This window comes from Camellia sinensis, chromosome 4 (genome assembly GCF_055761805.1).
Source record: "Camellia sinensis isolate YWXY chromosome 4, ASM5576180v1, whole genome shotgun sequence".
Classification (NCBI taxonomy): Eukaryota; Viridiplantae; Streptophyta; class Magnoliopsida; order Ericales; family Theaceae; genus Camellia; species Camellia sinensis.
This window is the reverse complement of record NC_138964.1, coordinates 224,481,202-224,507,491: the sequence shown is the minus strand read 5'-3', so window position 1 is coordinate 224,507,491 and position 26,290 is coordinate 224,481,202. Positions and strand designations below refer to the sequence as shown.

Here is a 26,290-nt window from a genome sequence, read left to right as displayed (position 1 = left end):
TTTTTTAAAAAAAAATTTTCACCAAAATTTTACTTTTTAAATACATCTAAGTAAGGTGCATCTAAAAAAGTAAAAAAAAATATTTAAAATTTTAAAAATATTCACTAAAAACAAAAAAAATACGAAAATTAAAAAATTCAATTTTCAAAAAATTTAATTTAGAAAACTCAAACCAAACACACTGAATATTGTTATTTTATTGTGTTTGTCTGTTAAAAAAAAGAAGATAACAAATATATAAACATAAAATTTATTTATTTTTTTAAACAAATGCCTATTTTTAAAATTTGGCTAAACACTAATTTTTTGATTTTTTTACGTGACATTATCTCTTTAATTTTTTATGTACTTTTTTTTTTTCAAAAAAGTAAACAAAATTAAAAGGTCAACTTTTAAATAAAATTAAAAATGATAATTATTAAATTATTTATTATTATTTTTGTTATGTAAGGTATCCTAGATCAGCTTATGCGCATTAGTCTAAGTTCCTACAGTTCAAACAAGCCTTCCGAAATAGGGCGCAAGCCCTGCGGACCGTGGCCCCAACGGATGCATTTGTTAGCTAAAAAATTCGAATATGAGAGGGAGCAATTCTCCAGACTCTAATCGTCATCCACTAGGCCCCCTGATTAAATTATTTTTTATAAATAAAATGAAAAATGAAAAAAGTTACAAATTTTTTTTTTTAGACAGGAAAATCCTTCCTATTCTCCCGCAAGTCCAAGGCAGCGCCATTGCAGAGATCACCAGAGTGTCCTGTTAGCCGTTCTGAGTGAGGAGATTATAACTTGAAAATTTGTTATGACCTCAAAAGACAAACTCCGCTTAAATCAAGACTTGCACAACAAGAGAGTATTAAACTCACAGCAAATACTGATTAAACAATTTAGGCCTGGTTTGGCATAACCTATATAATCCATATTTTTATCTTTTTTTCATCACATCACCTTTCTACTTTTCTACACATCTTTTCGTAAAAAGATAAAAAGTATATTTTTTTAGGATACCTCAAACCAACCCTTAATGTCCAACCTCCTAATCAATTATATTTTATCCAGAAAATTGACTCAAAAAAAAAAAGAAAATTAAACACTTTAAACTTAAACCTCGAACCTTAACCACAATCAACCACCCACCCTACGTTAAAGGATGGCGCTGTTTGGGAAGCACCAAATAAGGCTATTATAGCCTATTTTGACAAATTAACCTAAAAGCAACACTGTTGCAATCTTTTTCAAAAAAAAAAAAAAAAAAAAAAAAAAAAATTCTGCACAGCCGGTAGTGTAGGCTGTCAGCTACAACCCTTGTCCCATCAATAAATAAATTACCATTTTACCCCTTGATATCAATTTAAAAAAATATATTTTTAGGAATAAATTTGTCATTTTAAATTTAAACATCATTTCAACACACTTTTCAATACAATAACTCAACTAAAAAATTATCTCATCTTTACAAACACAAAAACTAAAATAGCCACTAAAATAACCAAATAGTCTACTAAAACAGTCACTTCGCAAGCGAGGCCAAACCATAGTTTGCCCAACATTTCCGGTACGACAGGTAAAGTATGAGGTGGGGTCCATAATTATTACACAAGTGGCGTAATAGTCGCGTTTGAATTATTTAACAAGAGCGGGAACGACACAAGAAAGGCGGTAATTCATCTCTTCACTCCTCGATAGTGAAACTCTACTCTACTAGACGCGCTCTCTCTCTTCACTTTAGCGCTCGTTCGCTGTCATTTTCAGTTGCACACGGTCTCTATATATGCCGGTTCCCCTCTGAAACCCTAATTCCAAACTCCATCCACACCCCTAAAAAATCTTCTTACTTAAAATTTGATTGTTGAGTTTGGTTTTGATTTTTGATTTATTATTATTATTATTCCTGTGCGTGCAGATTCTTAGATCTGTTCAACAATGGTAGTTCCGTCACTTCACCGTGCGAATACATGTGAGAATGGCATTACTACTACTAGTCCGAGCATAAACAATGGCGTTTCAGTTGCCTCTGCTTTGATGGTGTCTGACGTTTCCATGGCCGCCGATACCCCAATAACAACAAAATGTGAAGAAACAGTCATTAGCCCCCCAAACCCAAAGTTAGAGAGAAGAACCAGTGCTAGGATTCAAAAGCTGAAGAGCGAAGAAGCTATTCGCATCACTAGTAGCAGAAGAAAAGACTCGTTAAATCACACACAAGAGAAGCTCGAGAAGGTCGTTCAGAAGAAAACCAAAGTGTTCAAAAGAAGAAAGGTGTGCCCTCCAGAAGATGTGGCTCCTCTGGTGGTCGATGATGATACTAAAGTTTCCAATTCCATTCTGGGTTTTGAGGCAGAGGCAGAGGCAAAGGCAAAGGCAAATGCAAATGCAAATGCAAATGAGACCAAAGACAGTGCTGCCAATATCGAGGGGGTTCGGGGGGTTACTGCGGCTGGGATTGGGGCTGAGAAAAGTGCATCTGCCCTTGTTACAGAGACTTTGAGGGCATTTAACAAGCATTATCTTCACTTTGTCCAGGTTTGCTTAATTTTTTTTTGCTTTGTTTTGTTTTGTTTTGTTTTATTTATTAACCTTGTATAATATAGTAATTTTGTTTTTATCTATGTACAAGTGTCAGTTAGGAAATGTGGTTTTGGTAGAAGATTATTGATGTTGTTTGGCTTTTATTTATTGAGATTAGTTTCTCGTGTGCGTTGAGGTTTACATCACTGTGGTCTAGATTGATAGTATTAACCGTTACAAAATTATTCATGAAATGCCTAATGATTCTATTGTGACAACTTATTGCATCCTATTTTTCTAGTTTACATATGCCGTGCTGTGCCAATTTATTCAAAACATTCTGTAAGTCATTGTTATAATTCTGGCTAAATGGGGTTTCATGCGCCTACTAACTACTAAGGAATACAGCATAGTTCAAAATGTCAAAGTTCTGGATAATTCTGTCACATTTAAATTGAACAATTTTTTCTAATGTTTTATTTACTTTTCCTCAATGTTCTTTGTTTCCTTCTATGGCTTTGGAGGGTGATACGAGGTTTGATTAGAACATATTTGTTTTTTGTAAGTATAATTTTACTTCATTTTATCTTTTATGTATATATATATACACATTTTTTTCCCCCTTCCCAACCTTTATGCTTTGTTTTGTTGGGAGATTTGGGAAGGGAATTTGGAAATAGAAACGAAAAAGATAGGTGAAATATGAATAAAATATATTTATATTTCACCTAGCTTCACACTACTTTTCTCTTTTCCTTTCCAAATTTCTTTCTAAAGCTCTTAACCAAACACAGCTTTAGTAGGGCATTCATACAAAGTTCAATCTATCTCTAACATGTGCAAGATTATTTTGAGTTTATAATTTTATTTTTTTATTTTGCTTACTGCTTCAACTCCTAGGAGAAAAAAATGTGTTTATATTGCTTCTTTACGATTGTCCACAGGAAGAGGAAAAGAGGTGTGGAAAAGCAGAAGCTGATCGAAAAGCAGCCAAAGGTTCAAATTCTAAGGCAAGCAACTACTTATTTTCCTTTTGTTATTAGTGGACCTTGCGTGGATGTATTTAGATAATGTGATCGTTCATTCTAGCTGATTATCTTCTTCACTATTTTTTTTTAATCATTTAATAATCTTGTCTTGTCTCATTTCCTCATTTTCTTTCTTTCTTTCTTTCTTCTTCTTCTTCTTCTTCTTCTTCTTCTTCTTCTTCTTCTTCTTCTTCTTCTTCTTCTTCTTCTTCTTCTTCTTCTTCTTCTTTTATTTTTATTTTTTATAATATAATTTTTTTGATGTGATTGTTCTTGTCTAGCTTGTTGTTTAGACTTCGTCTCTTAAGTTATCTTACTGGATTATGTATAATCTTTTCTAATTATTGTTTTCTTCTTCACCAAGATGGCAAATTAAATGATTTAATTTTTTGATTGCAATTTATTATCATGTCCTGTATGATATTTGATGAATGAATCGGCCAGTAGCTTGAGATTTTTGGTATAACATAAAATGTGGTTGATGAAAGCTTGTAAGGCCAATTCCTTGTCCAAAATCTCATTTGTAACTAAACATATTTGAACTCGACAAAGCCCCTGATCTCAACTTTTTAGGGCCATGCTAGTCTAGTTTTGCTATTTGGCATTGTCAATGGACCTTCAACAAAACTGTCTTTTGAGCAAACATCATTTTTTATGGCACCTCTTGAATAATTATAGTAAGTTTATTTATAACTAGTTCAAATTTTATGGTCTACTTAGAAAATATGAGGAAGAAGAACTCCGAAAATATGAGGAAGAAGGAATATATTTCTGTTATATTCAAAACTTCTTATTTTACAAGACCAAATGACACTCCTTATATAGGAGATATTACAAACATCATTATAACCCATTATATGCCACTTACATATTATATATTACCACTATCTACCACTATCATATTATATACATGCCACTATCTACCACCAACACCACTATCATATTCTATACATGCCACTATCTACCACCAACACCACTATCATATTCTATACATGCCACTATCTACCACCAACACCACTATCATATGCCACTATCTTATTATATGCATTAACACAAATTTCCAGCACTCCCCCTCAAGCTGGTTTGAAGATATCTTCCATAGCCAGCTTGCTAGTCAGCTTATCAAATTGCTTCTTGTGTAGTCCCTTCGTTAGCACATCAGCTAATTGTTCACCTGTTGGAAGGTAGGTCATACAGATTATGCCATCATTGATTTTCTCCCTGATGAAATGTTTATCCACTTCTATATGTTTTGTGCGATCATGTAGAACTGGATTATGAGCTATAGATATAGCTGCTTTGTTGTCACAATAGACCTTCATAGGTGTCGGGTGAGAAAGCTTTAATTCTTCAAGAATTCTTTTAATCCACATTACTTCACAGATTCCATGGGCAACAGCTCTGAACTCTGCTTCTGCACTACTTCTAGCTACCACATTCTGTTTTTTACTCCGCCATGTAACTAGGTTCCCACCTACAAAGGAGCAGTATTCGGATGTTGATCTCCTGTCTGTAACACTTCCTGCCCAGTCTGCATCTGTGTATACTTCAACTTGAAGATGTCCATGTTTCTTGAACAGTAAGCCTCTCCCTGGAGTTCCTTTCAAATATCTTAAGATCTTATAAACGGCCTCAAAGTGCTCTGCCCCTGGTGAGTGCATGAACTGACTTACCATGCTGACTGCAAAGGCAATATCAGGCCGCGTATGAGACAAGTAAATCAATTTCCCGACAAGTCGCTGATATTGTTCCCTCTCTTTGACTTCTTCAGCCTTAGCAGCTTGTAACTTCAAGTTAGGCTCGATCGGAGTCTCCACCATCTTACAACCAAGCATACCTGTTTCTCCAAGGAGATCAAGAACATATTTTCTCTGATTAACGAATATACCTTCCTTGGATCTTGCAAATTCCATTCTGAGGAAATACTTGAGGGCTCCCAGATCCTTAATGTGAAATTCTTTTGCGAGTTTCTCTTTGAGGGCTGCTAACTCTGCTTCATCATTACCAGTTAAAATGATGTCATCAACATAAACAATCAAAATTGCAATTTTACTGTTTTTTAAATGTTTATAAAATATTGTGTGATCTGCTTGACTCTGCGAGAAGCCACAACTGATAACTGCCTTCCCAAAACGTTCAAACCATGCTCTTGGTGATTGTTTGAGTCTGTATAATGACTTGTTCAATCTGCATACTCTGTCGCTTCCAAGTCTCTGCTCAAATCCCGGCGGTAGGCTCATGAACACCTCCTCTTCAAGATCACCATTGAGAAATGCATTTTTAATGTCAAGTTGATATAGAGGCCAATTTGAATTTACTGCAAGAGATAACAGTACTCTGATGGAATTTATTTTAGCAACAGGAGCAAACGTCTCCTGATAGTCGATCCCATAAGTTTGAGTAAAGCCTTTAGCCACCAGTCTCGCCTTGTATCTCTCAACGCTTCCATCTGCGTTACATTTTATCGTAAACACCCATTTACACCCAACTGTTTTCTTGTCTTTGGGTAGATCAACTATCTCCCAAGTACCACTTCTCCTTAAAGCATTCATCTCCTCCATGACTGCTAATTTCCAATTCGGATCATCCAATGCTTCCTGTATATTCCTTGGAACAAACAAGTGTGAAATCCTAGATGTGAAAGCTCTATGGTTTTTAGACAGTCTTTGATAGGAGAGGTAATTTGCAATAGGATGTTTAATGCAATTTCGGACACCTTTCCTAATTGTTATAGGAACATCAAGGTCGGAAATAGAAGGAATAGGATTACCTAAAATTTCGATGCCAGAACTCGGGTGGACATTCGGGTCATTAGGATGGACATTCGGGTCATTATTCCTCAGATGAAATCACTTCCTAGTATATACTTGAAGCTCAGGATTTAGATCATTTTGTAGTACTTCTCCCCCTAAACAAGAATCTTCTTGACTAGGCACCATAGAACTTGGTTCTCCTAAGTGATCATTATCAGACAGATGTGGTTTTTGTGTAGGATAAATGACATTGGGGAGCGGGATAGAAATATCCCAAAAACGGTCTTCTACTCCACTTGTCTCCCCCTGAAGAGAAGTGTTGGGGAAATAGGATTTTGTTTCCACAAATGACACATCCATATTCACATGAAATTTCTTGGTTTGAGGGTCGAAACACTTATACCTCTTTTTGTTTGAGGAATAACCCAAAAAAACACATTTTATAGCACGGGGGTCAAGTTTTGAACGAAACTGACTAGGAACATGAACATAGGCAGTACATCCAAAAACTTTGGCGGGTAAATCAGAAAACAACCTCGTGTCAGGAAAAAAAGTTTTGAGACAATCGAAAGGCGTTTTGTATGTTAACACCTTTGTAGGCATCCTGTTTATCAAATAAGAGGCTGTTAAAATTGCTTCACCCCATAAATATTTAGGAACATGCATGCAAAACATTATAGCACGTGCTACTTCAAGTAGATGTTTATTTTTTCGTTCTGCAATGCCATTTTGTTGAGGGGTATCCCGACATGTAGATTGATGAAAAATTCCATTTTTTTCCAAAAACTCACCCAACTGCTCATTGAAATATTCTGTTCCATTATCAGAATGTAAAATACCAATTTTGGTTTGAAATTGGTTTTCAATCATATTGTAAAAATTTGTGAATAAATTTTTCACGTCAGATTTTTTATTCATCAAATAAATCCAACATAAGCGGGTATGGTCATCAATAAATGTAACAAACCATCTTTTACCAGAAAGAGTAGTGATTTTGGAAGGGCCCCAAACATCACTATGAATCAAATAAAAAGGTTTGGAAGCCTGGTAAGGTTTTGGCAAATAAGTAGAGCGATGAAATTTTGCAAAAATGCAACTTTCACAATGAAAAGAAGAACAATCAATCCCTTTAAATAATTCTGGAAATAAATGTTTCAGATAAAGAAAACTAGGATGTCCTAGCCTATAGTGCCATAGCATTATTTTTTCTCGAACTGAGATTGAACTAGTACTATTAAAGCTCTGAGCTTTTTTATTACTAACAGGTACTTCATCAAAGTAGTAAAGACCTTCAAGCATCCTAGCACGCCCAATCATCATCCCCGAGTTCTGGTCCTGAAATTCACAATGGGATTCAAAAAATGTAACACGACAATTAGAATCCTTAGATAGTTTACTGACAGACAAAAGGTTACAGGCTAAGTTGGGGACGTGAAGAACAGCATTGAGATTAATTTTCTCAGTTAGTTTAATAAATCCTTTTCCTACAATAGGTGAAAAACTACCATCGGCTATTCTGATTTTGTCATGACCGGAACAAGGGAAATAGGTACTAAATAAATGGAAAAAACTAGTCATGTGATCGGAGGCACCGGAATCTATGATCCACGGAGAGAAGTTTAGGCAAGAGAAGGCTTTAGGATTTCTACCTGTTTGTGCCAACAAAACACTAGGAGTACCGGATGAGGAGTTGGATTTTATCAGCTTTAAGAGTTGATCAATCTGCTCTTTGTTGAAGGGACCTGAATCGGCTTCATTAGCGGTAGGAAAGCCACGATTCTTCTCTCCTTGTTTGCTGCTTTTCCGGTTGACAGGTTTGCCATGGATCTTCCAACACGTTTCACGTGTATGGCGAGGCTTGTTGCAAAAATCACACCAGACCCGTGGCTTATCATCAAACCTGCGCTGGTAATTTGCAGCCTTGTTGGCCGCAGCATCGCTAATTAAAGCAGAAATTTCAATTGATTCACCAGTACCTTTTTTCTTAAGCATGACGCTCCTTCGGCTCTCTTCCCTTCTGACTTCGGAAAATACTTCGCCAATGGATGGGAGAGGAGGTCTGCCAATAATTCTTCCTCGCACTTCATCGAACTCAATGTTGAGGCCGGCAAGAAACTTGTAAATACGGCTGTCTTCCACAGTTTTCTTGTGGTGGTTGCAGTCGTCAACCGATTTCCATTCGTATGTGTTGAAGATGTCAAGATCCTGCCACAACCTTTTCAACGAATTGAAATATTTGGTGACGGAATCATCTCCTTGACGAATCTCTCCCAACTTCAAAGTTAATTCGAAAACTTGAGATTGATTTCCTAAGTCAGAATACATCTGACTAACATTATCCCACAATTCTTGTGCAGTAGGATAGCACATGTAATTAGAGCTTATATCCTCCTCCATGGAATTGACCAACCATGTCATAACCATGGAGTTTTCAGCGTCCCAACTGTCGAACAGCGGATCATTAACATCAGGAGCCTTCTTGTCACCAGTGATGTAACCGATCTTTCCTTGCCCACGGATATACATCCGGACAGATTGTGACCAGCGGAGAAAATTATCACCATTTAGGCGGATGGTGGTGATTTGGACAGAGTGAGAGTTTGATGTTTTCAACGGAATGGCAGCGGCAGGGGTTGAAGTGGTTTCGGACGTGACTTCCGACATGGCTATGACGGTTTTAGGGCTGCTGTGTTTTTTGTAGCTCTGATACCAACTTAGAAAATATGAGGAAGAAGAACTCCGAAAATATGAGGAAGAAGGAATATATTTCTGTTATATTCAAAACTTCTTATTTTACAAGACCAAATGACACTCCTTATGTAGGAGATATTACAAACATCATTATAACCCATTATATGCCACTTACATATTATATATTACCACTATCTACCACTATCATATTATATACATGCTACTATCTACCACCAACACCACTATCATATTCTATACATGCCACTATCTACCACCAACACCACTATCATATTCTATACATGCCACTATCTACCACCAACACCACTATCATATTCTATACATGCCACTATCTACCACCAACACCACTATCATATGCCACTATCTTATTATATGCATTACCACAAATTTCCAGCAGGTCTTAATTTTGATCTTTGATGTAAGCCTATTGTTATTGGAAATTCACTTATCCCTTCCCACCTGGAGTGTATTGCTATTGGAAATTCACTTGTCTCATATGAAACAGACAAGTGAATTGCATTAATTTATTGTTCAACACTTACAGTTAGTCATTGACTGTTGCATTAATGGCATTTCTATCTAATGTTTGTAAATTTCTTTATGAGGGTTTGGTTTGAAGATGGGAACTACCTGCTCTCTTTTTCTCTTATTTTATTTTATTATCTTATTATCTTTTATTTGTTGTCATCAAAGGCCTTATCTATTCACTAAAAGCTCTTCTACTCTATTTTTTAATTTTAAATAATTTCATTTAGAGGTGTATTGGCAAAGAAGAATAGTCATGTGTACAAATTAAAACTTCTATTAAATTAATTTTTAAGTTTTTGGTCAACCTACATTACATGATGGCAAACACATAGTTAGGGTTAATGTATAAGTTTAGAGATTGTAAATTTCACTAGAGCATCTTATTTAACCTTTATGAAACTCAGCTCAACTCAACAAAGCTTTGTTCCAACTATTTGAGGTTGGCTACTTAAATCCTGTTTTGCCATTCTTTTTGATATAAGATCATAATTATTTGTTAAACTACAACCTATAACATGCCTTTCCTTCCCATCTCAACCTAATTTTGCCTTTACTCAACCCTTAACATCAGCCCAATGTGGACAATGTGTCTCCTATGTATTGGTACAATTATTGGTCCTTTTTGTATTTGATTTTTTTTTCTGAGATGGCCAAACCATTTTAGTTGATTTCCCCTCATTTTCTCCCATAGGTGTTAACCATCTCAGTAATTTGTTCGGTCATAATTTTGTCCTTCATCAGTTTTATAGTGCATCCATGTCAACTTTTGCATAATCACATCTTGGCCATACTCATTATGAACACGTAGTTTAGTTGCCTAGCATTCTAAACAACCATGGTTATTCTTATATCCATCTTGTAAACTTTTTTACTTTTATTTTTAAAAGTAAAATCTCATTGTTGTGCGTCAATCACACCACACTCTGGGAGTGTTCCCCTACTTGGCCCACCATTGATTTGGTTCTATGGCTAATATAATCTCCAATCTCCCCTTATGTGTATTCCAGCCTAGTTATTGAAATTGTTCACTTTTTACTATTTTGTGGCTTTCGATCGTAGTCAGTGTCAGTATTTTGTGTTTTGTGAAATTCGTTTTGTGAAATGTAGATATTTTGACATTCATTTGTTCTATTTTGCCATGTCAACCCACATGCTACTGCTGAGAAACCAAATGAGCTGCTGATTTCTGGTTATTGATCCCTTTGTTGCTTTTAGATTATGTTAATATGTAACATTGTGCAGAAAGGGAATGCACCTGAGGATGATACAAAGCGTGGTTCGAAACGGCCTGATCTGAAGGCTATAAGTAAGGCAAGTCAATCTTTGATGGGATAAATAAGATACTAGTATTATTCTATTGGTGTTTCTTTCTTAACTTCATGGTGCATTGTGTAATTCTCCATTGATCTTCTTACAGCTTGGTTATTTGCCCTAGTTCACAGGTTTTACTGTTTTTTAAGCTCTGCAATTCAGTCTCACGTGGATGTTAAGAAGTTTTGTTTTGGTTGTATTTTAAGTTCTTTTTTTTTTCTGCATTGGCTATTTATAGGGATAAAACTTTATGAAACTAAGCATTATCATTGAATCATCAGGATAGGACTGCAGTAAGCCCAGAGGCCCCACAGAGGAATCTTGTTTTTTATTTTTGATATGTTCGAATTCAATGGATATAATATGTAATTAATAGTTTGGTAATTACAACAATAGTGCCTATTACTCTGTTTTGCTATTATAGAAAATTCTCTCTTTTTGCATTGGCTATTTATAGACAAGAATTTTATGGAAATATGCATCATCCTTGTATCAGTAAGCCCAAAGGCCCAAAGGTCTCGCAGAGGACTCTCTCTCTCTCTCTCTGATAAGTTTGAATTCACTAGGTATATTATGTACTTACTAGTTTAGTAATTATGACAAGTGCCTATTACTCAGTTTTTCTATCATGCGTTTTTAACAGTTTCCCTTTGTTTTGAATGGAAGACCCTATCAAAATTTGTGCATAAATTTTGTACTGCACCCTTTTTGAGTTGAAGTTTGTGAGTTTTTCTGAATTCTATTAATAAAAGTATCTTCATGTTGCTGTAGCATTGATGAGTTAGAAACAACATTTTCTTCAGTTTAATCTTTTCACAGCCATATTTTTCAGAAGTCGGGTTTATGTGAATATATTTGTGAGCAGGTTTTCAGTGTTATCATGTTCTTTTCCTGGTGTTAATAGTGAATGACTTTGGTCATGGCTTGTTTCTAGAGGTTGATATATAGGCCTGTTTATGCATTTCTCTGAGGTAAAACAGATAATTAATTTTCATAGGATTTTTTTTTGGCAGATGATGGAGACCAATGCCATATTGTATCCGAATAAAAGATTTGGCCCCATTCCAGGTTGGTGGCTTATATTTGTAATGCTTTCAGTCAAATGCTAGGTTAAGTTTTACTGGGCTTGGTCTACTGTATTATACTAACATCCAATATTAGAATCGCCTAGTTTTGGATAAGTTTGAGTAATTTGAATTCAGGCATTGATGTTGGGCTTCTTGTTGTGATGCCAGGTATTGATGTTGGGCATCAGTTCTTTTCACGGGCTGAGATGGTTGCTGTAGGTTTTCATAGCCACTGGCTGAATGGAATTGATTACATTGGGCAAACTGCTAGCAAGGTGATGTATCATGAAGAAGGGAATGAAACTACTATTGGGTAGATTTATTTTTTTTCTTAAATTTTTGTGACCAGTGGAGCTTAGAATTTTGAACTTTGCATAAGTTTATTCTATGGTTTTCTGTGGTCATTATTTGTTGTTAGTTCTCCTAATCTTTGTATGAGAATACTTGGAGTTGAAAAGCTGTGGATTATCCATAATAAAAGTTTGGGATGAGGATATGTGAATATTCATTTGAAGTTAACAAATGATTTGGTTGGCTGAATAAATAACTGAATGATATAGTTGTGTATAATTTTACATAATCCACAATATTTCTCAGATTTTACTGTAATGTCATTTGTATTCTCTATAAAGTTGTATCCTTAGATTTAACAGTATTCTAATTTGCATTTTCTTATAATTTAGCATGAACTAAATCCAGTGTGGCATTGTTGCTGCTAATATTATAAGGCCCTGTTTGTTGTCAGAGATAGAATAGAGGGGATTGATTGTGAGGAGATTAAGTAAAATTGTGTTTGTTTTCATGATAGTTGTTAGTGCAGGGATTGTTAAATTATTTTTATATAAAATAAATATAAAATAATAAAACAAATAAAAAAAATACAAAAACATTAAAAATTAATGTTTTAAAAAAAATGCCCAACACGTAAAAAATTTTTAAAAAATAAAAATAAAATAAAAAATTTCCAGAAAAAAATAAAACAAATAAAATAATGATTTTTTCTTAACAAAAAAAATAAAAAATTAAACATTAATGTTAAAAAAAAATGCCCGACATGTAAAAAATAAAATAAAATAAAATTTTTTTAGTCCGCCAGACTATTTTTTTAATACCAAGTCCTAGAGGTCTATCCGAATCCCCTTGGGGAGGCCCATCCTAATTCAGAACTCACTATCAATCCCCTCCCTATCTCTCGAAACAAACATAATATTAGTGGGTTCCACCTCACTACCAATCCCAATTCCCCCTCTAACTCTCCAGACAAATGGGCCTAAGTACAATGACATTCCTTAACCGAGTATCTTTCTTTCTTCTTATTCTTCTTTACTTCTTTTTTTTATTTTTTATTTTTTTAGACTAGTTATCATAATATTGAAAAAGCTATTAATTTTTTTTCCTCCTGGGATTTTGCAGGATTTTAGTGGCTACACGTTACCACTCACGATTGCCATTGTTCTGTCTGGTCAGTACGAGGATGATCTGGACAATTGTGATGATATTGTGTACACTGGACAAGGTGGGAATAATTTGCTTGGCAATAAACGTCAAGTACAGGATCAAGTAATGTTACGTGGTAATTTGGGATTGAAGGTGTGTATCTATGAGTTATTATTTGGTTGTTTTTCATCTTGTTTGTTGTGTTATGTGTTGATGTTTATTAGGCGATATGTTGTTTGTAATTTCTTCTGGCTAAAAGTGTTGATGTTTATTAGGCCATATGCTATTTGTAATTTCTTCCAACTAAAAGTGTTGATGTTTATTAGGCCATATGCTGTTTGTAATTTCTTCCAACTGAAAGTGCTGTGAATAGATTCTATTTCTTTTGTCCTTTATAACTTACCTTTAATTGTATTAGAGACATTGCACTCTTGGAAATTCAGCAAGACAAACCTGGAGAAGATATGTTCCATCTTGGAAATAAGTTCATTTGGATTATACTTGAACGTCGTGATTGCTTGGAACTTTGAACCTTTACTTAAAAACTATTAGGATTTGTTAAAGAGAAATTTTGTTTCACATAATGTATCATAGTTGGTAGAACTCTAGTTCTGATGCATTTGTTATGTTTGAAATAACTTGCATGAAATTTTCTCGTAGATCTTTAAGAAAAAATGTGCTAGGGATGAAGTTAAAATTGATGTATTATTGATTGATGTATTTTATGTATTACAAATGGTAAGGGGCTCCTTATATAGGAGATGTAGTGGAGTAGGTGGAGTAGGTGGTGGTAGGTGGAGTAGGTGATGGTAGGTTTTAACAGTAGGTTTTAACAGCCCCCCGCAAACTCAAGGGGGATAGGAACTAACCAACTTGAGTTTGGAGAGAGTAACAAAACAAGAAAATAATCTGAAAAATAAAAAATGGATAGGAGACACTGTATGGTCGTGTCAGACTGTTGTAGAAGACTGTATGGTTATGGCAGACCGATGTAGAAGACACTGGCTCGTGTTGGACCGATGTAGAAGACAGTTTATGGGGTCATGTCGGACCGTTGTAGCAGACAATGTTGTGACAGTTGTTGTGACAGTTTACGGAGTCTTGCTGGACCCTTGTAGAAACTAACCGGAATCAATGTCGGGACAGTTTACAGAGTCTTGTCGGACCCATAAAGGAGCTAACCGGAATCAATGTCGGGACAGTTTACAGAGTCTTGTCGGACTCATGAAGGAGTTAACTGGAATCAATGTTGGGACAGTTTACAGAGTCTTGGCGGACCCATGAAGGAGTTAACCGGAATCAATGTCGGGACAGCTTACAGAGTCTTGTCGGACCCATGAAGGAGCTAACCGGAATCAATGTCGGGACAGTTTATAGAGTCTTGTTGGACCCTTGGAAAAGCTAACCGGAATCAAATGTCGGGACAGTTTATGGGGTCATGTCGGACCGTTGTAAAAGTCGCACCCTCAAAAGGTGTGCCCAATCTTTCAAAAGGCGTGCCCAATCCATAAAAAGGCGTGCCATCAAAAGGCGCGCCCATGTTGTCGTCTAGCGCCGAGCGGCGCATGATGCGCGTGTTTGCCTCTTCATCATGGTCTTTATAAACCGAAGCGGAGGCTGAGGCTTGGAAGCATAACAAACCAGTTGAAACCTCTTCGTTCTCTGAGAGCTTGTCGCTAAGAGTTGCAAATCTTGAAACACTCTGTAAACACTCTGTAACCAACCCTTCTCTGAAACACTCAGCAACCCATAACATGGCCTCGTCTTCCCGTTCAGCTACTCAGAATATGGTCTCTTCGTCCCGTGGTCTACTCACTTTCTTTCCCGACCTCAACGAGTCAACAAGAGAGATAACTGGTGCGGTGGCCAGTGAACCTCAACCAAGCGCCTCTGGTTTTGCTCCGTTGAACTTTCCGATGCGGTCGGTGGAGCAAAAAATGGCGGTGCAAACTGATATTGAGGCCAATCAGTATACTTTGAAGTCATGTGTGGAGACCATAATGGCGGTCACAAACCTGTCGCACCGGCTGCAGAGTAGGACAAATGAGGTGCAGCAATTAAACGCCCAATTGGCTCTGCTCCAACGCATGTATAAGGATGCGCGAGCAGAGATAAGTGTGCTAAAGGCGGAAAATAAGGAGCTGAAGCGGAAGGCCACCGTGATGTTCTGATTTGGAGGTCCGCCATATGCTGCAGTGGAGGAGCAGGGAGTAGTGATCGTGCCCAGTGGAGTGGGAAACACGGAGGCAACATCGTCAAGGGCCGCCTAGGACGGAGGCAAGAAGAAGAGACCGGCGGCAGAGTAGATAAGAAAAAATCCCGCCTGTGGATATGTTGTTTGTTTTTGTTGTTTTTTTTTTTATTTTTGTGTAAAATTGTGATCGGGGTTGATCCCTGAGATGAATAAAGCAAGTGTGTTTGGCAAACTCGAATGGTAGGTGTGGAAATGCAGAAAAATCAACTGGAATGATTTTTTTTTTTTTTTTTTTTTTTTTGGGTTTTGAAAATAATAATAATAATAATAATAATAGATAAAATGAAGTGTTGGAATCCAGTGGAATCAATGAAGGCTAGTATAAGATATTTTAGTGGGGAAAAGAAAGATGGGTATGTTGATTAGATAATAAAATAAAAGTGGGTATGTTATGCTTTCAAAAAGAAGAGATCTCTGGTGTTGGTTTTTTTTTTTTTTTTTTTTTTTGTTTTGTTTTTTTTTTTAAAATGAAACACAAGAAAGATAAGATAAATAAATAAAGGTATTCTTGTCGGGGGTGAGGGAGTCGGTGAGTGGTCTGGAAAGGTATGTTGGCAAACTGTCAAAAAAGAGGAGAGAAAATAATAATAATAAGACAACTTGTTTGATGAAGGGAATGAGTGGAGTTTGTTGAGGTGGACACCACTTGTTCTTGGGATAGTCTCAGGCACATAGAGAGAGAAACAACTGGGTTTTTGAAAGAAGATGGTGAGTTGAGAAACCCCCAACACAGATGAGAAAGTGGTTACTTTTCTAGAGAAAATCTAGAAATGGGTCACTGATCTTTCAACTGATTCACCCAAAAAAAGATCTTTCAACTGGGTTCTTTATTTGGATCTAGGAAAGACCAGAGCTTCAGTTTCCGATCTGAGAGACTCAAGACACTAAAAACTAGAAGCAAAGAAATAAAGTAGTGTTGAAGATTGATGAGGGGGAGAAAGAGAAGGAGAAGAGGGCGTGGATGGGTGATGGTGTCGTCGTTGATCGATGACGAGCCTCTGGCGAGCCGCGATGGGCGGCAGCACCCAATCCACCGACGACTACGAGGGCGTGGAGTTCTGGTCATCACCGGAGCGGTGCGGCTGGCTGACCAAACAAGGCGAGTACATCAAGACCTGGCGTCGCCGGTGGTTCGTCCTCAAGCAAGGCAAGCTCTTCTGGTTCAAGGAATCCACGGTCACCCGCGCCTCCAAGCCATGTGGCGTCATCCCAGTGGCTACGTCTCTCTCTCTCTTCCTTTTGGCAGTTTGCACAAGGATTCTGTTGCTTGATGTCTCCTAGAGAGAGAGTGTGTTTGGTGTAGGTGACCAAGATGGATGATGGTGATGATGCTCTGATCTTGAAGGTGAATGTTGAATTGGGTTTAGTGGCAGCGGAATCAAGGTATGTGTAGAAAATTTTAGCGGACTAGGGTGAGGCCCGGCGGACGGCTAAGGTGCGGTTGCCGCCCGCCGGGGAAGCGAAAAATACGAGGTTCTAAACCCGCTGTGATACCAAGTTAAAATTGATGTATTATTGATTGATGTATTTTATGTATTACAAATGGTAAGGGGCTCCTTATATAGGAGATGTAGTGGAGTAGGTGGTAGTGGTAGGTGTGTAGTAGGTGGAGTAGGTGATGGTAGGTTTTAACAGTAGGTTTTAACAGATGAGATAAGAGAAAATAGAGTAAGATGATTGGTTACTTGGTCATATTGCACCACAGTGGTCCAGTGAGACTAGTAGCTACACCACTTTGGTGAAATATGATGCAAGCCAAAGCTTGTGAAAGTATGGGGTGAAGGCCACAATCAATTTTATTTTAATTAGTAAGATTGACTAGTTGGTCTGTAGTTTAACAGATACAATTGCTTTTGATTGGAGGCAATAGGAAAGACAAATTCCATGCAAATACGTTTAGTTATTGGGGTTTAAGGCTTTGTAAAAATATGCAAGTTTTTAAAAATTCTGTAGAAAACACTTTGTTCTATTGTTTCTTTAATTTTTACTCAGGGGTGATAAAAAACTAGTGTTCTTTTGGGCTATACTAGCAATGTGTTAGATGGTTTTTCTTTGTAGTGCAAAAATTCGTGGGTAATGTATAGTGGAAAAGGGACAATGTTTGGACTTGCAAAGATATATGAGAACAAGGTGGATGTTTTACTATAAATTACTATTTTATAAGCAATTAGATCTTAGAGGGGATTGGGAGAAATCTTTGCATCTGGAGCCCATGGGCTTTGGAGTTTGTTGTAAATGTGTATGCTTGTGAAATCTATTTTATGAAATAGTTAAGTACAACTTCGAATCCTGCTTGCATTGGGGGTGCATTTTGTAGGTTTAGAGAAGAGAAAGAGTTGGGGAATGAGTGAAAACTTCATCCCCCTTTATATTAAGAATAAAACATAATTACAGGAGTGCCATAAGGCATGAATTATGGGTCAGCTTATTATAGCCCATTATATCAAATCAGAATAAAATATGTGAATATAATTTCTTATTCTAACACTCTCTCTCAAGTTGGGGCAAAGATATTTCTCATGTTCAGCTTGTTGAGAATGTCATGAAATAGATTGTTCCCTAGTCTTGGTGAGAACATTTGCTAGTTAGTTCGTAGTTTTCACAAATGGAGTACATATGGTGTCATTAGTGAGTTTTTCTTTGATGAAGTGCCTATCAATCTCTACATGCTTGGTTTTGTCATGTTGAACTCGATTATGAGTTATGTTGATTGCCGTCTTGTTGTCACAGTACAATCTCATTGAATCGGTCTGATAGATTTCCAACTCTCCTAACAATAGTCTAATCCATAGCAACTCACAGGCACCCTGAGCCATAGTTTTGAATTTAGCCTCAACACTAAATTTAGCAATCACATTTTGTTTTTTACTTTGTTATGTGACTAGGTTACTTCCAACAAATGTGCAATATTCAGAAGTTGATTGTGTTTGTCAGTGACTGATCTAGTCCAATCTGAATTAGTATATGCCTCCACTCCGAGATGTCCATATTTTGAGAAATGGAGACCGTTTCCAAGAGAAGACTTCCAGGAGAAGACTTCAGGTACTTTAGGATTCTCATAACTGCCTCTAAGTGGGAAGTTCTAGGAACATACATAAACTGGCTAACCATGCTTGAAGTGGGTGAAAATTAATCAAGTCTTGGTGCTAGGCCCAATGCGATACTCACTCCAAGGTGGAGCTAGGTCGGACCTCAGCCCTAAGGCCAACACTTGCTCCGAAGCAAGGCAATCATAGGAGTTCGGCCCAACGTACGAGCACCACTCAAAAGTGGGCCAGGCAACATGGTGGACCTTCCGGATGGACAGAACCACTCCGAAGTGGGTTGAGCAACATGTTGGACCTCCTGGTTGGACAACCGTTCTAGAGCAGACCAACTTAGAGAAGGCCAATTCACTGAAGATCTTTCTTGGGTCCACTAGAGACAAACAACCCTGCTCCTCCCCCTCTGCATGAACAGAACGTGGAGACATGGAGGCGCAGAGGGACAAGGTGCATATATGACAGACCTGCATCTGAATGGCAGGCGGAGTGGTCGTCCTCCTCCAATGAGAGATGTCCGCTAATGAGACAAACAAAACAGACCTGCACCCGAGTGTCAGGCGGAGTGGTCGTCCTCCTCCAATAGGAGACGACCACGAATAAGACACTTTGGACAGATGGTGGAGAGAGAAGGACTTGAACGATAAACAACCTTCTCCTATAAAAGGTGAACACTATTCACTCTCAAGGGATCGGAAATCCACACACTTAACACATACACTCTTTGTATTCTCTCCTCTCTTTTTCCTCTCCCTGAGTCCCTAACTTTACCATCGGAGGGGTTTTCGACCAAACCCCAGTCGGGCAGCCTCACCGTTTGTTATTCTGTGCAGATCTTCAATTCCCAAAGCCTGCTGTTCATCCACGAAGTTCAACCCTTCTTCATAGTGCGGAAATCACCCCCGCACAATTGGCGCCGTCTGTGGGAAAACCACTGTTTGCTTCGTGACGAACTCCGGCGATGGGAATCGAAGACACACCCCACTCTGGGCTAGCAGAGAGGACTCCAATGACGGAGAGAACCAAAGATAAGGGTCTGGCATTCCCTTCAGCGCACGATGACCCTATGGACCACGACGATCAGACACGCAACGCGACGGAGCGACGCCGTGTCATTGCCGTTGAGTCGTCTCAACGTCTTTTTGTTGAGAAAGACCACCGTGACCGCATCATTGACTCAATGGGTTTGGAGATCACTGAGCTTCGTACCCAATTGTTGAAGTTCATGGCGACCCCAGCGGAGCCAAGAAAATCCGTTGGTGGACCATCGCAAAGGAGACATACTCCTCCGCCGCCTCACAAGGAGCACTCCAGCCGTGGCCCTGCTCATAGAGGGCGTAGCCGGCCGATTTCGGTGCATAGTGAAGGGGCCAGCAGTAGAACGAATAACCTTAAAAATAACCCACGAGGGAATTCTCATAAAAGGCAGAGGACTGTCAGCCGCCTATCTGGAACCTTTCATTGTCGCCACGACGAGCGGCCGCAAGATTTGAGAAGTTGGCTGAACGATAACAGAGGAGAGGCACGACGTCTATGCAGGGGAGGAGAAAGTCGAGGAGGTAGGGAGGAGGACCGCCGGCTCAGTAGGGAAAGGGACCAGTTAGACCGGTCCATACACCAACAAGAGCGTCGTGCTCTAGACCGGTTGGTGTCCACCCCCTTCTCCCCAGAGATAGAAGCTGTAGAACCTCCACGGAAGTATAGCCCGCCAAAATTCATTCTCTATGATGGGAAGACGGACCCTTTGACCCACATCAGCCATTACCGCCAGATGATGTCCCTCTGGAACCGCAACGACGCACTCATGTGCAAAGTCTTCCCTTCTAGCCTTGGAGAACTTGGCCTCCGATGGTTTGACAAACTCCCCAATGGCTCGATTTATGACTGGACGCAGCTCTCTGAGGCGTTCTTGGCCCGATTTGTCTCCAACAGCAGAGTCCCAAAGCAGTTAGATACTTTGTTCAATATCCGAAAGGACAGGAAAGAGACCCTACGCCAGTACGCGCGACGGTATTGGGAGGAGTATGGTGACTTGGAGGAAAATGTTTGTAGTGAACAACTGGCCGTGCTATACTTCAAGCAAGGCCTACCCCCTTCGCACAAGCTAAGGCAGTCGTTGACGAAACGACCTGCCCCCACTATGAAGGATTTGAGGGCTCGAATAGAGCAACAAGCTCGTGGAAGATGACGCTGCTTCGGTACATGTTGCGGTTGCTGAAGAAGAAGTCAGACCGCCTCGACCACCTAAGACTGAGCAGCCAAGAAGGGATGAACAACGCAAGAACTATGGCCAAAGGAACCGCTCCACAGCGGAAAATGATGAGGAAAGGGCCAAGTCTTATGAAGGCATCACCACCGTCTTCAAAGAGCCAATATACAGGCTCGTCGAGAAACTTAAAGGGGAACCCTTCTTTGTTTGGCCAGCTAAGATGCCTGGAGACCCTGCTCGGCGCAATCAAACACTGCGTTGCACCTATCATCGAGAGAAGGGACACAAGACGCAAAATTGCAGAGCTCTCAAACAACACTTGGAGGACTTAGTTACGACAGGACACCTCCAACAATGGATAGACGTTGATAAGACGAGGGAAAAGCAGGGACTCGACCAAGCCCCTCCTGAAGAAAACCATGCCCCGAGGTTGGTCATCAACGTTATCCATGGAATGACTGACCCTGAAAGAGAAAACATAATTCGAGGAGAAATCCAGCGTGCCACCCACATTCGACAGGTAATGTCGGTAGGACCTCCTCCTAAAAAGTCCAAGACAGAAGCCAGACCTTCCCGGTTTAACGTCGTGTTCACTGAAAAGGACCTAGAGAGAATCCAGTACCCCCACACCGATGCCCTCATCGTTACAGTTGGTGTGGCCAACAAGTTCGATGTGAAGCGAGTCTTGATTGACCAAGGAAGTGCCGCAGACATCATGTATTATGAACTTTTCAAGAAGCTCGGCCTCAGTGAGCAACACCTGACACCTGCCACCTCCCCTTTAGTTGGCTTCAACTCGCAAACAGAATGGCCGCTCGGCCGAATAACTCTGCCTGTCATAGCTAAGTCCAAGGTGGTCTCTGTTGACTTCTTGGTGGTAAACACCCCATCTCCCTACAATGCCATCCTCGGCCGACCTTGGATTCACCAGATGGAGGCAGTTCCTTCCACCTATCACCAACTCGTTCGCTTTCCAACCAAGTATGGAGTAGAGGAGATTCGTGGAGACCAAGTGGCAGCCAAACACTGCTTCATTGCCGCCATGAAAACCAAACAAGTCTACGACCAAGTACAGATGGTAGAAGTACCTGACCAGCCGGTTTTGGAAGACGTCGGCGGAGTGCCGACTGAGAAGATGGTGGAGGACCTAGAGACGGTCTTGGTAGAAGAAGGAAACCCAGATAAGTTCTTCCTGCTCGGCACTTCCCTCACTGTTGGAGAGAAAGAGCAATTACTGGCTCTACTCCGTAAAAACATCGAAGTGTTCGCCTGGTCGGCCTATGACACTCCTGGGTTGGACCTCAACTATGCCTGTCATCGACTCAACGTCCAACTAGGAGCGCGACCGGTTATTCAGAAGAGTAGACGATCATCCACGCAACACACCGATGCAGTGATCGAAGAGGTGGACAAACTTTTGGCTGCTGGAGTCATTCGAGAAGTGCAGTACCCAAAGTGGCTGTCCAACACCGTCGTGGTGAAAAAGAAGAATGGCAAATGGAGAGTCTGCGTTGATTTCACTAGCCTTAACAAAGCTTGCCCCAAGGATAGCTTCCCCCTTCCACGAATAGATCAACTTGTTGACGCAACGGCTGGACATGAGCGCATGAGCTTTCTAGACGCCTATAGTGGCTACCACCAGATCCCTATGTTCGGTCCTGACCAAGAGAAAAATTATGAGTTGCAAAAAAAAAAAAAAAAAAAAAATTAAATAATAAAAAAAAAATTAAATAAAAAAAAAGAGAAAAAGATTAAATAAAATAAAAAATAAAAAAAAAATAAATAAATAAAAAAAGAGAGCAAAAAAAAAAAAACAAAACAAAAAAAAAAAAAGAAAAAAGAAGAAAGATTAAACAAAAAATATATATATATATATATTTATACATGTATTTTTTTTTTTAAATAAATAAATAATAATAATAATAAAAAACAAAGAGTCAAATGTGGAACCTCGTGCAGACAGAAATTATTTCGAATCAGTTTCATACGATAGTGAAGGAGATGGGGAGAGCACTTGATATATTACCTCTGAGCTTGCTTGATCTAACTGCAGACACTAAAGAGCAGATTGAGCTCCTTCATAAGCAAGCGAAAAGAGTCCAATTGTTTGTTGATACAAGGGAGATTCAGAGAAAAGAGGAACTTCTCCAAGTTATGGCTGCAAACAACGAGAAGAACAGCAAAAACAAGGGTCATTGATGCAAGCTCTCAATTTTCTAAGGAGGAGTTTGGAATTTATAGAAAAAGAGCTGGGGGTCAAGTTATCAGATTATTAAATTTCAAAATTGCTTTACAGTTCCAAGAAAAAGAAAGATGTAAGAGCAAAACCAAGGTCAGACTCTTTTTCCGAAAATGGGATCTGTTATTCCTGGAGGCAAAAAGTGAGGCAGCAAGGAAATGGGAAGAATGGGTCTGGAAATCCAAATTTCTAGAGTGAGAAAGTATTAAACAAAGTGGGTTTGCTTGTTTTCATTAAAGAACTCTGAAATGGGCTTGCCTTTACGTCATGTTGACAGCTCCCAAACCAGTCAAATGTGGATGCGTTATGGCTCGACAGTTGGAGTAAGGACACTAGTCAGGGCCGAGCTCGAGGTCTGGTGGCAAGGCCAAGATCACGGACGACCGAGCTGCAATGCTACGGGTTAACTGAAGCACTTTAGACCGAGCTAAAGGAAACTTAAAACAGTGACAACCAAATACGAAGTCAGCCCAGCTCCAAACTTTTCAGGCAAGCTGTGCAAGGAAGGGAAAAGTGAGTGTCCGAAGCCTCACTAAGCAACTCTGCCAAATCAGTGAGCAAATAAGTTCAGGAAATTTAGTTTTCTAGTATGAAGAAGTTAAGCAAACCAAGTCATAGATGTGCCGACCAACCGAACGACAACGAAGACGACCGAACAAAAATAAACCAAACAGAAATGGAGGACAACCAGTCACCTGCTCATCCCAAGTCCATCAATTCACTTGCTGACTCCCAACAAAAAGTGTGAAATTGAATCCAAATACAGATCTTCTACTTACCAGAGAAATTAATCCCAAATTGGAAACAACCTTTTTCATGGTTATGGGACTCACCACATGTGAGAGAGTGGTTTTCTATTCAGTGATTGGTTTGTGTTCCTAAACATTTTCATCCAAATATAGGGTATAAGAATGATTGAGACCGCTAACTGGGCCCATCAGAAGACTACGACCACCTCCTCTTGAAACCCCTTTTGGCAACTCCAAGTCATGCATGAAAGGGTTGCAATGCCAAATAGGAAAGAGTAGATTTGGTTCATCCGTATGGTGGACGGCAATTATCATCATCGCCTACGCCGCGGTGCGCCTTTAGCAACAGCCTTCGTGCTCTGTGAATCTTTAAAGCAAACGAAGTGCACAAGAGTCGTACCATTGGGGTAGACTGCAAAAACACTAGTCCCTATCTTCTTGTTGCAAAGGGAGCACATACTGTCGCTAAATGCTTCACTGGATTTTCTCGGAAGGGGTCCAAGGAATGGAAGCAAGTTCTGTAACTTAGTATCCCTTGGTAATAGTTTGAGCGCCTGAGCTCCATTGATTCTGTCCCATCGTCGGCTCAACAGATCAAGTACCTCATCCAACATAATCGTAGAACCTGCTTCCTCATTGAGATCATCTGCATCACCATCACTCCTCCCACTGTCAGTACTGCTGGGACTAATTCGGACATCTTCTGCACCCTCTATTTCTGCAATTTTCCGAGATAAACGACTTGCTTTGGTTTTGGCTAAAACCACTGCACCAATCCTTGGAAGACCAGAATTTGGAGTTGAAACCAGATTAGTGATTCGCTTTTCGAAGTTTTTTGTTGTCTTTTGAGGATTCAAATATATTTGCAGAAGAGTGAGGTAGATGTTGCTATAAGATTTTTGCAGAGGGTTGATGAAGTGAAGGCTCATAAACGCGATCACAATAGGACAGTGCCAGTTCAGGTTTCCAAGAGAAGTTTCCCGGTGCAGAATTCACTCTCGATTCACGCCGCCACGTCATTTCTATTTCTGGTAGCATAGAATTAAACTAAAAAGTTGAAGACATAATCTACAAGATTGCACAGATGAACGGTCCTTCAGTTCAGAGGGTTGACAATGAAGCTGGGAGTCCGATTTGCTTGTGTGATGTGGAGGTAATTTCAGGTTTTGCCCATCACCCGATTGCCCTTCAGTTTATCAAATGGCAGAGCCCTGTGCGTCTGGAAAGCCATTCGTCTGTGGGGCATGTTATGTGGAGACAGGTACACGGTGTCACTTGGAGTATCATCTGTTCCTGTCGCGCGAGAAATACATGGAATACACGGGAGATCCGAATGAGCGGTGCAAGGGAAAAGAACATGTGAAGAACTGCCCTGTCTGTGGGTATACAATTGAAGAAATCGAGTTGGCAAGTGTGTACGTAAATTAGACGGGAGTTGCTCGGCCCTATCAGGTGTCAGAATTGGCTTGACTTAGCAATTTCTTACAAGTGGGACCGAACAAATAGAGCTAATGTTTCTCGAGTAAGGACAGAATAAGCTTATTAAATAATGTTGAATTGTTCGGCCTCCAATGTCCTGCTCGGTTAACCAACGTGCAAACCAACCGAGCAAAAACATGCATACTGTAATTAAAGCATGAAGGGCAGCACATGGTCCACCAAACTTTTCCATGGCAAGCTTACAAGTTTGATTTAGTGGAGCACCAAGTTTGTAGGCCCCACGCTAATTTCACCAAGAATAACACAATGTCAACTCCCCAGCAAATCACATTGGCATCCTATACCCATGCATGGCATCAAGGTAGGGCCCACAAAACATTGCCTAGCTACATTAGCAAAGCAAGTTAGAAGTTGGCTTGTGAAGCAGATTTTAGTGTGCAGTTCGTTGTCCAACTTTAGGAATATATGTATATATATATCCCCAAAAAAAAAAAAATATATATATATATTTATACATGTATTTTTTAAAAAAATAAAATAAAATAAAATTTCGTGTATATATATATATTTAATAAAAATTAAAAATAAAAATAAAAAGTTTTGTGGATATATATATATATATTTTTTAAGTCAAGCAGCGACGCTCAGCCGACTGAAGGAGCACCAAGCTAGACAATTACAAGGCTAGTGAGGGTACATTTGGTTTGGGGGCACAACCGAGCTACAAAACATTGGGCAGACGCATACGTTAGACCGAACAATAATTTTTAATCCAGCTCATGGAGCTCAAATTAAGTTGTGATCACCCAAACTTCGAAGCTGGTGACAGAATTGGCTTCCGCTTCGCCAAGCGTAAGCGCAAGCCAGGGGGCAAATGAAGTGGGTGAAAATTAATCAAGTCTTGGTGCTAGGCCCAATGCGATACTCACTCCAAGGTGGAGCTAGGTCGGACCTCAGCCCTAAGGCCAACACTTGCTCCGAAGCAAGGCAATCATAGGAGTTCGGCCCAACGTACGAG

General features: G+C 39.3%; 1 protein-coding gene across 2 annotated transcripts in view; it reads left to right on the top strand.

Annotated features, from left to right (window-relative positions):
* The first annotated feature begins 1,636 nt into the window (after positions 1–1,636).
* SUVH4 (histone-lysine N-methyltransferase, H3 lysine-9 specific SUVH4-like protein) overlaps positions 1,637–26,290 on the top strand; it is a 57,098-nt gene continuing 32,444 nt past the window's right edge. The window contains exons 1-7 of one of the 2 annotated variants that reach the window (XM_028259094.2): positions 1,637–1,760; positions 1,903–2,522; positions 3,452–3,517; positions 10,768–10,836; positions 11,850–11,904; positions 12,072–12,178; positions 13,317–13,493. In XM_028259094.2, the coding sequence (XP_028114895.2) occupies positions 1,923–2,522; positions 3,452–3,517; positions 10,768–10,836; positions 11,850–11,904; positions 12,072–12,178; positions 13,317–13,493 (1,074 nt within the window). In that variant the 5' untranslated portion in view covers positions 1,637–1,760; positions 1,903–1,922. Of the gene's footprint in view, positions 1,777–1,902; positions 2,523–3,451; positions 3,518–10,767; positions 10,837–11,849; positions 11,905–12,071; positions 12,179–13,316; positions 13,494–26,290 lie in introns of both variants that reach the window. The other variant, XM_028259026.2, reaches the window with a different exon arrangement.